General features: G+C 48.4%; 1 protein-coding gene across 9 annotated transcripts; it reads left to right on the top strand.

Moving 5' to 3' along the window:
* Nucleotides 1–1888: 1888 nt before the first annotated feature.
* LOC112891445 (putative disease resistance protein RGA3) lies at nucleotides 1889–5593 on the top strand. 9 transcript variants are annotated; one of them, XM_025958302.1, is made up of 4 exons: nucleotides 2156–2293; nucleotides 2986–3405; nucleotides 3497–3933; nucleotides 4017–5593. In XM_025958302.1, the coding sequence occupies exons 3-4, from the start codon at nucleotides 3809–3811 to the stop codon at nucleotides 5503–5505; spliced, it is 1614 nt and encodes a 537-aa protein (XP_025814087.1). In that variant the 5' UTR covers nucleotides 2156–2293; nucleotides 2986–3405; nucleotides 3497–3808; the 3' UTR covers nucleotides 5506–5593. The 9 variants fall into 9 exon arrangements, with proteins under 9 accessions (XP_025814084.1, XP_025814083.1, XP_025814087.1 ...); XM_025958300.1 differs by having other exon boundaries at nucleotides 3470–3933; XM_025958307.1 differs by having other exon boundaries at nucleotides 2986–3722; nucleotides 3836–3929.
* Nucleotides 5594–13865: the final 8272 nt, after the last annotated feature.

Genomic DNA, 13865 nt, shown 5'->3' with positions numbered 1-13865 from the left:
ACTATGAGCTTTGGAATTCACTATGCTGGGTATCCTAAGGTACCAGAGGGTTATAGTGATTCAAACTGGATATCTGATGCTGATGAAATAAAAGCCACGAGTGAATATGTGTTCATACTCGGAGGTGATGCTGTTTTCTGAAAGTTTTGCAAGCAGACCATCTTAACAAGGTTTACAATGGAAGCAGAACTCATAGCATTGGATACCGCCATAGTTGAGACTGGGTGGCTTCATGAACTGTTGATGAATTTGCTGGTGGTTGAGAAACCATTACCAGCTATCCTAATAAACTGTGATAGTCAAACTGTGATTGCACAAGGTGAACAGTTCAAAGGACAACATGAAATTATCCAGGCATGTGAAAAGGCGGTTGAAGTCTGTCCATGAGGAACTCTAGAGTAATAGTATTGGATTATATTTAGATGGCTAAAAATATAGCAGATCCATTCACCAAAGGTCTTTCATGAAATGTGATTGACGAGGCGTCGAGGGAGATGGAATTGAGACCCACTTGAGAGTTATGTCATAGTGGTAACATGTTCTATTTGATCGGAGATCCCGTGAATTAGGATGGCGAAACAAGCTATTGATTAACTGAGAAGGACAGTACTTTTGTCAAATCTATTTTATTGAAGATGCACTCTCTTATTTTATGCATGGCAGGTTGTTTAATACCTTAATGTGATCCGAGTGGTTTACTGAAAGAAAGATATTATCCTGCAAAGATATCTTTTAAGAAACACACCTACGTGAGTTTGACTGCTAGTCACGGTCTATGAAATCGTGAAATTTCTAGAGATTTATAAAAGGTCCAGGAGTACGACTTATATGCTCCAACTAGAGGGGAAGTAATTTGCAGCCCGGTATCGATCAAGGATATAAGTGAAACTTGTTCGCACAAGACTATCAATTCAAGGCATACTGCATTATTCATTTGTGGGCAAATATAGCTTATATTCTAGGTAGATGTTCAACCCTAACCAGATCTCTATCAAAATGTCGATATATTAAATGGTAGTGGAATGAACATGTACCTTGGAATTTGGTGGGGATTGTTATACTAACTGAAGCCAAGGGTCTACTTAGATCCGGTCAATAAATCCCAAGTCCTATGAGTAACTGACAATTAATTTGCTGGTTTCAAAATGAGCAGTAACTTATTTTTAATGGGTGCGAGTTACTAGATTTTATGGCATTAACTTTTTATAGCGTTAACTTGGTCGTTCAAGGGACGTCTCTAGTGTCTATAAAAGAGGAGTCTATTCTCTGTCTTCGTGAAAATCACACCAGATCACTTTCACTACTGCGCTGCTCTTTGTTGTCCCCTTTTCGGCATCCTGAGTGCACAGACAACCCGGAAGAGCAGGCCCTCGAAACTGCGTTCTTCTCTGAGACTCTACATCCAAAGAGTAGAAGGGTGATCAAGTTTGGGGGAGCGCATCAGCGCGACTGCTCGTTGTGACTATTTTTCTATGCTTCAACTACACCTCCGACTGCTTCGACGACACCTTTGACTACTTCGACGACACCTCCGAATGTTTCGACTACATCTCCGACTGCTTCAATTATATCTGCAACTATTTTGTGGTGGCTGGCGCATCTGCACTGCGCACCTCCGACTACTAAGACTACTTTTTGGTGGCTGGCGCAACTACACTGCGCACCTCCGACTACTAAGACTACCTCCTGGTGGCCGATTAGCATCTGCTCTTGATCGGCTACATCAAACAGGCTCACTAGTCACAAATAATGGTGTATCCAGTGCCTTCAGCACTAACCTCGCCTCTGGTGCATCCTAAACTTCTTATTTTTATTGTTCTTGTTACAAGCATAATATATGCTCATATATCTATCATGAATTATATTATATTTCAGTTTAGCTCTGATTCCAACGCTCGCGTCCAGCTCCGTCCCACTCCCACACACCAACACCACGATGCCCGCGAGCTTCGTCGGCGTCGGAGGCCGCCGGGAGGAGCGGGTGCTCGCGACCGCTCGGTGGTCGCTGCGGCATATGCTCCCGCTACCTGAGTTCCTCCTCCCGCTCGGTCCCTTGAGCCGCGCGCTGGAGCACTCCCGTGAGGCCGGCGCCGCCGGCACGGGGCGTCGAGCAGATCTCGTTTGCGGCGCCGGCCCGCGGCTCCCCACCTGATCTCCGCCTCACATGCCGCCGGAGCGGCCGATGACCCCGCGCTGCTCTTCCACAGCGGGGAACCGCCTTCGCTGCCAGCCTTCCACCACGGGCGGCACGCCTCACGACGGCCCAGCCACTCTGTTCGTCGCCTGGCAGCTGGTAATTCTTCACGCATCGTGTCTTGGTCTAGCATCGAATTGGTCAGGGTCGGGCGTGCAATTTTATTCAGCGCACAGGTTACGTGTCAGTCCTAAGCATGTTAGGCTTATACAGCGCCACTTATCTTCTATTCTCCACACACATATTCTTTTTTTGTTGGAAAGGAGATCACTCTGCTTTTCTTGAAAGCAAATAAAGTTCGGTACAAGCATAAGGGTTGCCCATTTAATTCGATAAGAGCGTAACACATCAGTACAAAAGAAAACATAAAGAAGAATGGTCAAACTCCAAAATATCTGAGTCAGCCACGCTTTCATCGTATTGGATATTTGAATATTAATTAAAAATATTAAATATAAATTAATAATAAAATAAATTCCATAATCCCTAGGCTTTTTTAGACGAATCTATTAAACCTAATTAGTTCATAATTAGCCCATGTGATGCTACAATAAATATGTGCTAATTATAGATTAAGTAGGTTTAATAGATTCGTCTCGCGAATAAACCTTAGGTTTATACAGATAGTTTATAATTAGTTTATATTTAGTCTTTCTTTCGTATCGAAATATTCGATATGACAAGGTTTATTATAAGAACCTGAAATCCAAACGCCCCTTAGTCTTAATTTACTTGCTCTTCTATTTGCATTTTTTGTGCACTATCGTTGACTTCTATTTTTTACTGAACAGTTCAATCTGATTAGAAAATCCAAGCAGGCTCCACTGAGATAGGCAGATAGCATCACACAGTTCCTGATCCAGTGTTGGACAAGACAAGTGACTTATCGGCCATTGGGTGCTGTACTTTTCTGACAAATTCCTGCGATTATGAACAATAGCTCGTCTAGACAATGAATTAATCACCTATTATCTTCAATCATCCAATCTCCGCCCTACTCATCCAAAAAGGGGCGCACCGGAGGCATCTTTCTGATCAAGAATTTATTGGCACCAGCCTGCCATAAAAGAGGGTGCGAAGAAACTGCAATTCGGCCTTTGGATGATCCATGAAACAAGGGCAGAGTGGCTTCATGTCTAAAGAATGCGAGAAAATCATCTGTCATCAATAAAAATACAAAGAAGAAAAAAGTTTCAATTGTTCAAAAAAACGTGAGTATAGTTTGCACTTAAATCTTGTAGCCTCTCCTTGGAATCTCTCAAATGTGACTCACAGACAGGTGCGATCATCATCACTTCAAAGATAAGAAAGGGCTGATTGTAGACTTGTGGCTGGTGCTTCAAGCTTGGAAGGAATCTTATATCACGTGCCTTGAAATGTGCTAATTTTCCACCCTAGTTTCCAGTCAATGAGGAAGATAGTCAAACATTTGGCCATACTGAACTGAAGAAATATTGCATACAAAGAAGGAGAAGACATCCGAAGATAACATGGCTTAACAACTTGACACATCTGAGTATTTAAAAACGTGATCTCCTTTTTCCATTGTCTGAACTTGTACAAGGTCAAAAATGCATATAGCATCCCTCATTATCTGACTTCCAACTGCTGCTGATGTATTGTCTATTCAATTTTCAACAGCTGGAAGCAACTGACCCTGGGCTATTAATAATGGACAGTGCCATCATAGAAACATTTGCGTCAACAAGGAAAGGAACTTCTTGTGACTGGCTTTGTAAGTAAGCTGTCTGCCATCCTTGCTTATATAGACCAGGAAATGATGGACTAAACGAGAACTCAAACCAGATCAATATTCTTCCAGGTTCCCATCACAAAGTTTCAGAATGGAAACATTTGTTTCTGCAGTTCTTGGCGATCTCCTCAGTCGATCAATATCTTTCGTCATCGATGGATGTTTCAGGCAGCAGAAGGGCGTGGAGGTCTACCTGCTGCAGTTGCGCCATGTCCTGCTGCGCATCCAGGCCACCATGGAAGAGGCCGAGGGACGGCACATCACAAACAAAGCGATGCTTCGGCAGCTTCAGATGCTTAGAGAAATGATGTATAAAGGCTGCTACCTGCTTGATACTTTCACGTACCAGGTGCTTCAGCAACAGAGGGACAACGATCAGGTTAGTGGTCACCCCTTGTCCATATTCTGTCGAGCCAAGCGCTTGTGCTTCAGTACAAGAGGGATGAATCTCGCAGTTCAAGTTGACGGGGTAAAGGAGGTTCAGAAGATGCTAGAAAGCCTGCAAAGCACCATCGTTGATATGACGGAGTTCATTGTTTTCTTGAAATTTTATCCTCCCATCAACCGTGAGCCTTACAAAAAGTACTTGTATTTGGAGAACTGCATGTTTGGCCGCCAGGCTGAGATGGAGAAGATCATCAGCTTCTTATTGCTGCCAGAGCCTCCCGGCGCAGAAAGTTTGCAAGTGCTTCCAATAATTGGTCCCGCAAGAGTTGGGAAAAGTACCCTTGTTGAGCATCTCTGTTATGATGAGAGGGTTCTCAATCACTTCTCCACAATTATTCTATGTAGTGGAGGTCCCACTGCTCCAGAAGGTAGTGGTGTGGTCAAGAAGCGAACTCACGGTTCACATGGAAGATCACTTATTGTCATGGAGCTTGCTGATGATTTTGTTCTAGATGAAAGGCAATGCAAAAACTTTTACTCTTCAAGCAACCACATGCCACCTGGAAGTAAAGTTATTGTGACAAGCAGATCAGAGAGTATCATAAAACTTGGTACTACAGGAGCTATTAAATTGGATTTTTTGTCTAGGGAAGCTTACTGGTACTTCTTCAAGGTGATGGCTTTTGGAAGCACTAATCCTGCTGATCACCCGGAGCTAGCATCAATAGCTATGGAAATTGCAGCAGGGCTAGAAGGATGCTTCGTGGGCGCACATGTAATATGTGGCTTTCTCAGAGCTAACATGCACCGTCGGTTTTGGAGCAAGATCCTTGAATATGAGAGAGACAATATAGATAGGAATATCCTCATCTTTGGTGAACATCCTCAGGCTCTTATTCGGAAAAACAAGACCGCATATGTTTGGAGTCTGTCCAACATTTCCATGAGGCTCAAAGTTCTTTATCGTCAAACACATTCCGCTCTGAATGATGTTCCAAAGATAACGTTGCATGAAGCCCAGACAAGTGCAAAAGCTCATGGGAAGTTGGAAGTCCTGGTGTTGAAATCGCGCATACCCCCGTATCACAGCTACTCTATGACATGTGAGATTGAGGTACCACAAGACATGATGACCAAGAAGAAGCGACCTCGTTCTTATCTGGAAATATGAACATTTCCTCGCTGTTCAATTCATTGGCTGTTTTCATTGTTGAGATCAAATGTCAAATTTTAATGGTGACATGAACATACCAACTAAACCTTACACTGATCTCTTTTTCATATTTTCTATCAACTAAACCGCAAGCTCTGCCCTTATAACAGGCTTTGTTGTTGTTTCTGTAAAATGCAAGCTCTGCCACTCCTTTCTTGTTAGTACATACAACCTGTTTGCAGACTGCACACATGTCAAACCTTATCAGCAGCCTTCCAGAATAATTCCCGTTTTCCTTTGGACTTTTGGTTACACAATACTTTGCATGACGTTATCACCATTTTGTATTGAACATTGATTAGTCAATTGTTGGTAGTACGTGCTTGCCGTAGTCTAGTAAACTTTGAGGAAGTCCATGGCCCCCTCCCAACATTCAAAGACAACGACACCACAGCAGATGTGTACGCAGACGGCTGCTACGCTTAGAGGCCGTTTGGCCGGGCTTCGGAGGGCTCCGGCTCCAAACTGCAGCACTGTGCTGTCAGAGGAGCCGGAGCCGGTGAAGCCACAATTTATGGTTCCATCAGCTTCTTATTCGTCTACGAGAGGGAGGGGGAGAAAGGAGAGAGGGAACCGGCTTTAATATTTTGCTAGAAGAAACCAGAGCCGGCCGGAGCTCTTCCTAATGGTCTCTTACTCACACAACGCGTTCAACTGGATCAGCATGTGGTTGGGCGCACGCGCAGCAGTCACGCGCGGTCTCTGCCTGCTGCTGGTATCCCGAGTGCAGCCACGCTCATCTTCAGAAATGGACCAACCTAGGAGGAACAATCTGGCGCATCTGAATTCGTCTCAATAAGGACTTGAACTTGGATGATCTTAGCTCTTAGCATACATTGACACCCACATCCAACTGGTTCAAGGCTTTAGACAGACTCGATCACAATTTTTAAACTAGGGAAAAAATATTTCCCATTCACCATGCTTCATTTTGGAATACGAACTTTTTAGTGCCAAAAACTTGTATCGTTCCCCATGATTAAGCATCTATTCACACTTTGAAAGGGAGATCAGGAGAAACAATCCTCTGACGTTACACTCGCGGTCCCTCGTCAGAAACTTCCAGTGAGCAACGGGAAGGAACAAGCACTAGGCCATCAATACAGAACGGTGCCATCTTGGACGAAACTTTTGCTCTAGATAGCAGCCGGGCAGGTGCAGTGCGTCATCTCAACAAAAAAAAAAACAAAAAACAAAAAACTGTAGTGCGTCAACAACCTTGTTGCTAGTTAAGGATGGCAACAGGTATGAAATACCCGCGTACCCACGGATACTAAACCCGGTGGGCGTGGGTACGGGTTTAAATTTGTGCCCGCGGGTACGGGCGCGGGTACAGATCTAAACCCGACGGATAGTTTGTAACGGATTTGAAAAACTAATACCCGAACCCGCAAACCCGACAGACCCGCTGACATGTGGGCCCCGAGTGGTTATATATATACACACATTTTAGGGTTAGGGTTTCCATCCGATCCCCGATTCCCAGCCGCCAGCGTCCCCGTCTCCCCGACCTCCCATTCTCCCAATTCCCAGCGACCCAGCCGCCCCGCACCGCCCGCCCCCATCCCCCACCCCCGCCCGCCCTGCCGCCGGCCCCCCGCCCGCCCCCGTCCGCCCCGCCGCCGGCCGGCCGGCCGCCCACGTCCGCCCCGCCGCCGCCGCCCGCCCGCCCGCCCACGTCCGCCCCGCCGCCGGCCCCCCGCCTGCTCGGCGAGCTTGGCCAGGCACACGACCTTCTCCCGCTCCTCCATCTCCTCCCCCGCCGATCCCTTCCAGGCTTCCCCTCTCCCAACTCCCCAGTTCCCCTCTTCACCTTCCTAAAACGGAAGGTGAGTTCCCCTTACCTTTTTCACTTTTGGGACCGGATGGCTCAGTTCTAATGTGAATGTGCGATAGCGATTTTTGTTGTGGCCCTTGTGCTGACAGTTGGGCATTTCCCTTTGGCCCTGGGAAGCTCCCATCCACAGCCATATACTAATCTTGTTTTTCTCATTTACTTTGATGAAGGGAAAAGATTATTTATTTACTTAGATTTATTTATCCCGTTAAATAAATGATGTTTACTTGCTATTGAAATGTAATATGTGGTTGATTTTTTAAAATTTGCGGGTACACGGGCGTGCCCGCGGGTACGCGGGTATCCGCGGATAGCGGATACGGGCGTCGTTTTGTGCCCGTGGTGGGTTGCGGGCGCGGGCGCGGGTACGGATTTCGGTTCGCGGATACGGATATACAAAGTTAATATCCGCGCGGGTTTTACCCGTTGCCATCCCTATTGCTAGTCTTACAGCATTAAGGATAGGGATGGCAACGGGTACAAACCCGTTGGGTTTTGCCATTCTAAATCCGTACCTGCGAAAATTATTTAGACCCATTAAAAAATTCATATCCATGTGTTGTCGGTCAAAACCCGCCGGCGGGCAGCGACAGGCAACACGAGGAGCCGGGAGGCTTCCGGGACGGCTGGTGGGCCCCGGTCCCTCGGTCAACGGCCCAGTGATCTGGCGCGCGCCCTGGCTGAGAGTCGCTAGGCGTGCCACCTGATCCTACACCCGATCAGGAAGGTGTGACGTGTCAAACTCCTGCGCGCACAGACATGGGTAAAGATTAGTCCGAGCCGTGATCGGCTCATCACCTCCTCCCCGGTATCGGCTATGAAGAGCCGATTGTGTCAATACCGGATCGGATCTTTGGAACGGGCAACATAGGGATATATACACGTGTACATTCAAATAAAACTTGCTTCATAAATAACAATCTAATCCAATCTACGACGACCAAGCTCTCACTGCACGATCGGAACATCCTACACGTAATTGAGCCTAACAAATACACGAAAGCATCGACAAAACGATCTAAACAGAGGGCAAGGAAACAACTGAAAGCCGATCCCTGACACAACCTCCATTCGAGCGATAAGCCAATACAGAGTATACTATCGGATCATTCAACTCGTTTGCAAGGCCTAATCATGCATATATCGAACCAAGCTTCTAGATAAATAGAAACCAGCCATAACAGATTGGATCTACCGATAACTACGAAACAAGACAAAACCATCGTATCCATGAACGGACACGACGATCAAACATGCGAGAGCAACATATAAAGCACGATTAAAGGACAAAAGGAAAAGGTTACTCAACGCATGCCAGGATAAACAACGCTACTCGCCATCTACAAGGCTTCAGCACGAGCAACGTATGAACGAACGAGCAAGGGTAACGCTACCCCGATCACGCAGAACGTGATCGGGGTCGCATGGCACTTACCCGATGAAAACCCTAGAACAGGGGAAGCGATACGCCGAGAGTTGATGATGAATGATTCCTTTCTTGTTTATTCATAGTACATATTTATAGTCCGCGGACTTGTTCTCTTTAACTAACCCTAACCTAACACGACACGAATCTTAACTGCTTATTCCTAATTTACACGGCCTTATGGCCTCCATCTTCCGCACGAGGCCCAATTTGCAAGCTTTGTCACGACTGCCTTCTAAGCCCATCTTGCTCCATGGCCCACTTCTAGCCCGGTCAAAATACGGCGATAACACATGCCCCCCTGGTTTCGGTAATGGTAATTCCGAAATCATCACCGCCTTGACCCTTCATCTTCCGATCCGTACAACCGTGCCCTTTCGGCTTCCGATGGACGTGACTGCTCTGCGTCGGCCTCCTAGGGAACCGTTACGGTGCCGATTCATTTCACCCACTCGCTGGCTTTATAAACTTGTTTCCAGCACCTTCCCTAACCACTTTCTCTCACGACCATCGCCGACTCCTCCTCCCTTCCTTTACTATGGCCTCTTCCTCCTCTGCCTCCTCTGTTATCTCTTACAAATCCGAAACAACACGAGAACCAACTCCAGAATATGACCCAATCGCCGCTTATGAGGACCGTGCTCCCCTGCATTGGGATGCGGCGGAGTGGGACTTCCATTACCAGTCCGAGGACGACGAATCTTTGACTGATGGCGAGGATCTCGCACTCCTCCTCGGAGCCGAGCTGGAAGAAGAGGAAGACGATACCCTTTGGGGAGAAGACCTTTCTCTCTCAGAGGAAGAATCCGATTCCATCTCCTCCGAGGAAGATCCGATGGCAGGTACCTTTTTCTTCGACAGGTCATCGGACGACACTTCCGACGGCCGCGAAGGAGCTGACGATGATGACGGCTTCACCAGCAGCAGTGGCGGGGACGACGACGATAGCCGCGACGGTAGCAGCAGCAGCGGTACCAGCATTGCTCCACCGTCCAAGCGCCGCAAGGCCTCTGATGTGTACTGGTGGTAGATCGTAGCATCTCTGCTAGGTTATCTCTAGGAGTAGTTAGCTCCTCTTTTGTTCTTACTGCCTTGCTATGAATGGGATCTACTTTCGTATTAACCCCTCTTATTATGCACAATAATTTATTCAAGAGCCGATGGCAACGCATCGGCCTTAGGGTATACCACTCCGGATCTGAAACCGCTCTTCAATTTACTTTACCTTCTGCCGGTCGATCCAGTGCAAACCTCTAAAGATCAATTCCGATCTCCTTTTCGCTCGCAAACCCTAGCCGCAAGATCTCCCCTAGTCCTTGAGACACACATTCGATCTTGCGCCGCCAACCCTAGATCCACTCTCCGGGGTTTCGATCCAAGCTTTCCGATGGCGGGATCCTCGTGTACCGCCGCCGCCGCTTTTGGTCTGAAGGTAAACTCCGACCCCCATTAATTTAATGCAGCGACCGCACATTTTTTACCGCGCAGTTAAATGACTTTTCCCTCGGCAATCTTGATTTCTTGGGGTTTTTCAGGCTTCCGATATCTTCTTGCCACATCCTTCTTCCCCCAATTCCTTTTGCCTTGGACCTCGCTCCTACGAGAAACCCGTAGATCTGATCTCGTGTGAGGCTAACCGGATCCCCTTTGTGAGCCAGGATGTAGACCTAGAATCTTGGTCGGATAGCCTCCACGCTTGGCCAAACCCCCCTGAAGGCTGGACGGCCTGGTATAATAGGGTAGCGAACACCTACCAGCCCTTATGGGAATCAATCGGGATAGCCGATGCCCTGTCTTTGTCCCTCTCCCCTCTTGAGAAAGATGAGAACCTTCTGAAGACCATCGGCTATTTCTGGTCTAATGCCTTGAATTGTTTCCTCTTCGGGCATAGCCCATTGGCACCAACACTGTTAGATGTTGTGATGATTACCGGCCTAAACATATCTTCAGCCTGCCCTTCTGCTTACAGCCTCCATGTGGTCCCTTACAAACTATCTTCAAAAACTGAATGCACCAACTGGAACACATACCTGAGCCAACACCAGAAAAGCAAAGGCCCTGTATCGGAAAAAGAGCATACGGCCTTTCTGAACCTATGGCTTGAACACTTCCTCTTCTGTGGTCCTTCCCTTGCCCCGACCAGGAACTATCTTTCGTTGGCTTATGAACTGGCCAGGGGTCAACCCGTTGGCCTCGGCAGACTATTTCTGGGGGAACTCTACCGTTATCTCCATCTGATGACTTCCAGCCTTCTTACCCAGAAGAAAATTAGAACTGGTGGCCCATGGTGGTTCATTCAGTTGTGGGCTCGTCTTTATTTCCACAATTCTGACCCTGATTTTCCTTCCTTGGTCGGCAATTCCTTCCCTGATCTGAGTGGGAGATAGATTAGATGCACTAGTTTCGGGCAGGCCCTATACAGTCTCCCTGGTGGGAAATTGAATCCTCCAGATGCTTCCCGTTGGTTCAAGATTTTCTATAAAGGCCTTGATAACCCGGATTTCCTTCCTTATGCCGATTCTGAGCTCTTTGAGAACCCAGCTACCTTCCGTTTGGCTGATATTGCCGATGATGCTGACACCAGGCATCTTTATTCCATCATGGTCCGGCCCTGCCTTCTCCCAGTCGGCATGAGCACCTCTAACCGGATTCTTAAACCCGGTTATGAGTTTTACCAGCCGGTCGTAGCAGCCCGGCAATTTGGCCTTGCGCAAGTGCCTCCCCACTTCCTTCTCCACCTGCTAACATCCGGCAGGGTGGATCTCCCTGACGCTCTGACCGCCCAGAGGTGCTATAGCCTGTTCACAGACCTTTCCTTGTCTGTCCCTGCCAACTTTACCTTCACCTCCTCGGCTGTCGACTTTGATGGATGGTGGGCGATGTGGAAAACTCATGTTTTCCGAAGGGCTCTGGGTCCGATGCTACAGCAGATCGACCCTGAATATGACATCCCCGATGGAGAGGTACCGCCTTTTCGGATTAACATTCCTTCTTTAAACTTTTGCTAGATCCTTCCTGAATTCGCCTTATTTCTGCAGCAAGAAGATGGCCCAGAGCCGACGGACGAGGATGGATCCCCTTTTTGCTTCCGGGCGGTCGCTCCTGTGGTCCTTTTTGGCAGGAACGCACCCCCTCCATCAAAGAGTGTAATGCAGATTCAGCCGAGCACCGCCAAGTTGACTCCCAAGCGAAAACGGTTTTCTGAAGCTGCTGCCCCCCGGGCCTGCGCTAAGACGAGGAAGACTCTCGTCAGAAAGATCCGGAAGGAAACCGCGCCGTCTTCCCCTAATTCACCGTCTCCAATCACCAACCAGGTTCGGCCCCTCTTCTCGCTTTGCGATCGGGTTTTTGTTCATATCCCTTTTAATGACACTCTCTTTTCTTGTAGCCTGCCGTTGTAGAAGTCTCCAGCGGGGAGGAACCCCCGTGTCAGAAAGGTTCGTCTTCGGAGGTGCCAGAGGACGTGGATGCACCCATCAGGGCCCTGATCACCCTCCGTGATCCTGGTGCGTCAAACTTGGAAGGCCCTTCTGCATCGGCTGCCGCCCCAGCTGCTTCGCCAGGTCTGCAGGTCGTCGACTCCTGTCTGGAAGGACCCTCTCCTGCCTCAGCTATTGCTGATTCCCCTGCCCGAGAGGTACGCTCAGCGGAGCCGATCGCCATTTCATCGGCTGTTGCTTCTGTAAAGCCGACTGCTGCCCCATCGGCTGTCACTCCTCCCTCTGGAGGTGCAATCCATATGGCCTCTGCCGCCACCGCTCATTCCTCGGAAGGGACGCCCTCCCGGGAGCCGATCGCCCCTTCATTGGCCATCGCCGCTTCCTTCTCGAGACAGGTACATTCTTCTCTTTGTAGCTATTTGGTCTTTTTTGTAATGCCTGTCTCACTCTCTTCTCCTTCAGAACCTGGATCTTTCGGAGCTTCTTGCGTTTGACCCTGCCACGATTGGGTAAACCATATTGGAGGCCGATGATTCTCCCTCGGGCCTAACCAGCGCTGCCGATCAACTTCTCCGTGTGAAGGATCTTCTGTCGGGTTCCATCTCCGCCTTGATTCAGGATTCCAGTGCAATCAAGCAGATCCTCGACGAGGTTAGCTCCCAGCTCCCTGTAAGCCTCCAGGTCAAGCTCTTGCCAGCAGGGTATCTTTCTTCCTTTCAAACGAAAGTGGCAGAGGCTCGCCGCAGGATCGAGACCCGGCGTTCCCAATCGCTCTTAAGGACCATTATCGCCGAGATGTGTCAGTCGATCAACAAGAAGAAGGCCGCACTCGACGCCAAGATCGACACATCTGCTTCTGCCCGTCGGCTTCAACTCTTGGAGAAAGAACTGGAAGACCTTGAATCTAAGGTCCAGGCCACCAAGCAGCGCATCCAGGAAGAGAAGAATCTCATCGCGGGTTCCAAGCAGGAGGCAGAAGTCCTGACCACTGAGCTGAAGACAGATTTGGCCGAGCTGAACAGCTTGAACAAACAGGTGGTGCCGGGGGCAGACGAAGAGGACGAAGCAGTGCTTGCTGAGGTTGACCGCATCCGTCTTGATGCTATCGCTGCTATCGACGCCTTCCTTCTGCAGCCCTGTCCGAGATAAACTTTGCGTTTGTGTGGTAAACCTGTGGTGTTTTTATGTAGCGATCCTAAAGTCGATGGTGGCACATCGGCTGTTTGATAACCTGCGATGCTTGATTGCCATAAGCATACTTCTAAAGTCGATGGCACCGCATCGGCTGTTCTAATCTGATCGAGCCGATCAATACTTATTGGTCTTTCTCCGTTTCCTGTATTGCCAACGCCGATCGTCGTCGACTCAGCCTCTACCCCCCTACTTAGCTTGCTGGTTGCATCGGCTTGTGGCCTGATGGGTATCATCGGCTTCATTGTTCATTAGCCCACATACTTGGGAAGTACTTCTTAAGGTGTTGGCCATTGACTGCTACTGGGAACTTAACGCCGTCCAATTCTTCAAGCATGTACGCGTTCCCAGGTAGGACCTGGTCAACCCTGTACGGCCCGTGCCAATTTGGAGACCACTTGCCATAGGCCGCGTCTTTAGTTCC

This window comes from Panicum hallii, chromosome 5 (assembly GCF_002211085.1).
Source record: "Panicum hallii strain FIL2 chromosome 5, PHallii_v3.1, whole genome shotgun sequence".
NCBI classification, from domain to species: Eukaryota; Viridiplantae; Streptophyta; class Magnoliopsida; order Poales; family Poaceae; genus Panicum; species Panicum hallii.
Note: the sequence above shows the minus strand (reverse complement) of the source record. Positions and strands in the feature narration are given on the sequence as shown.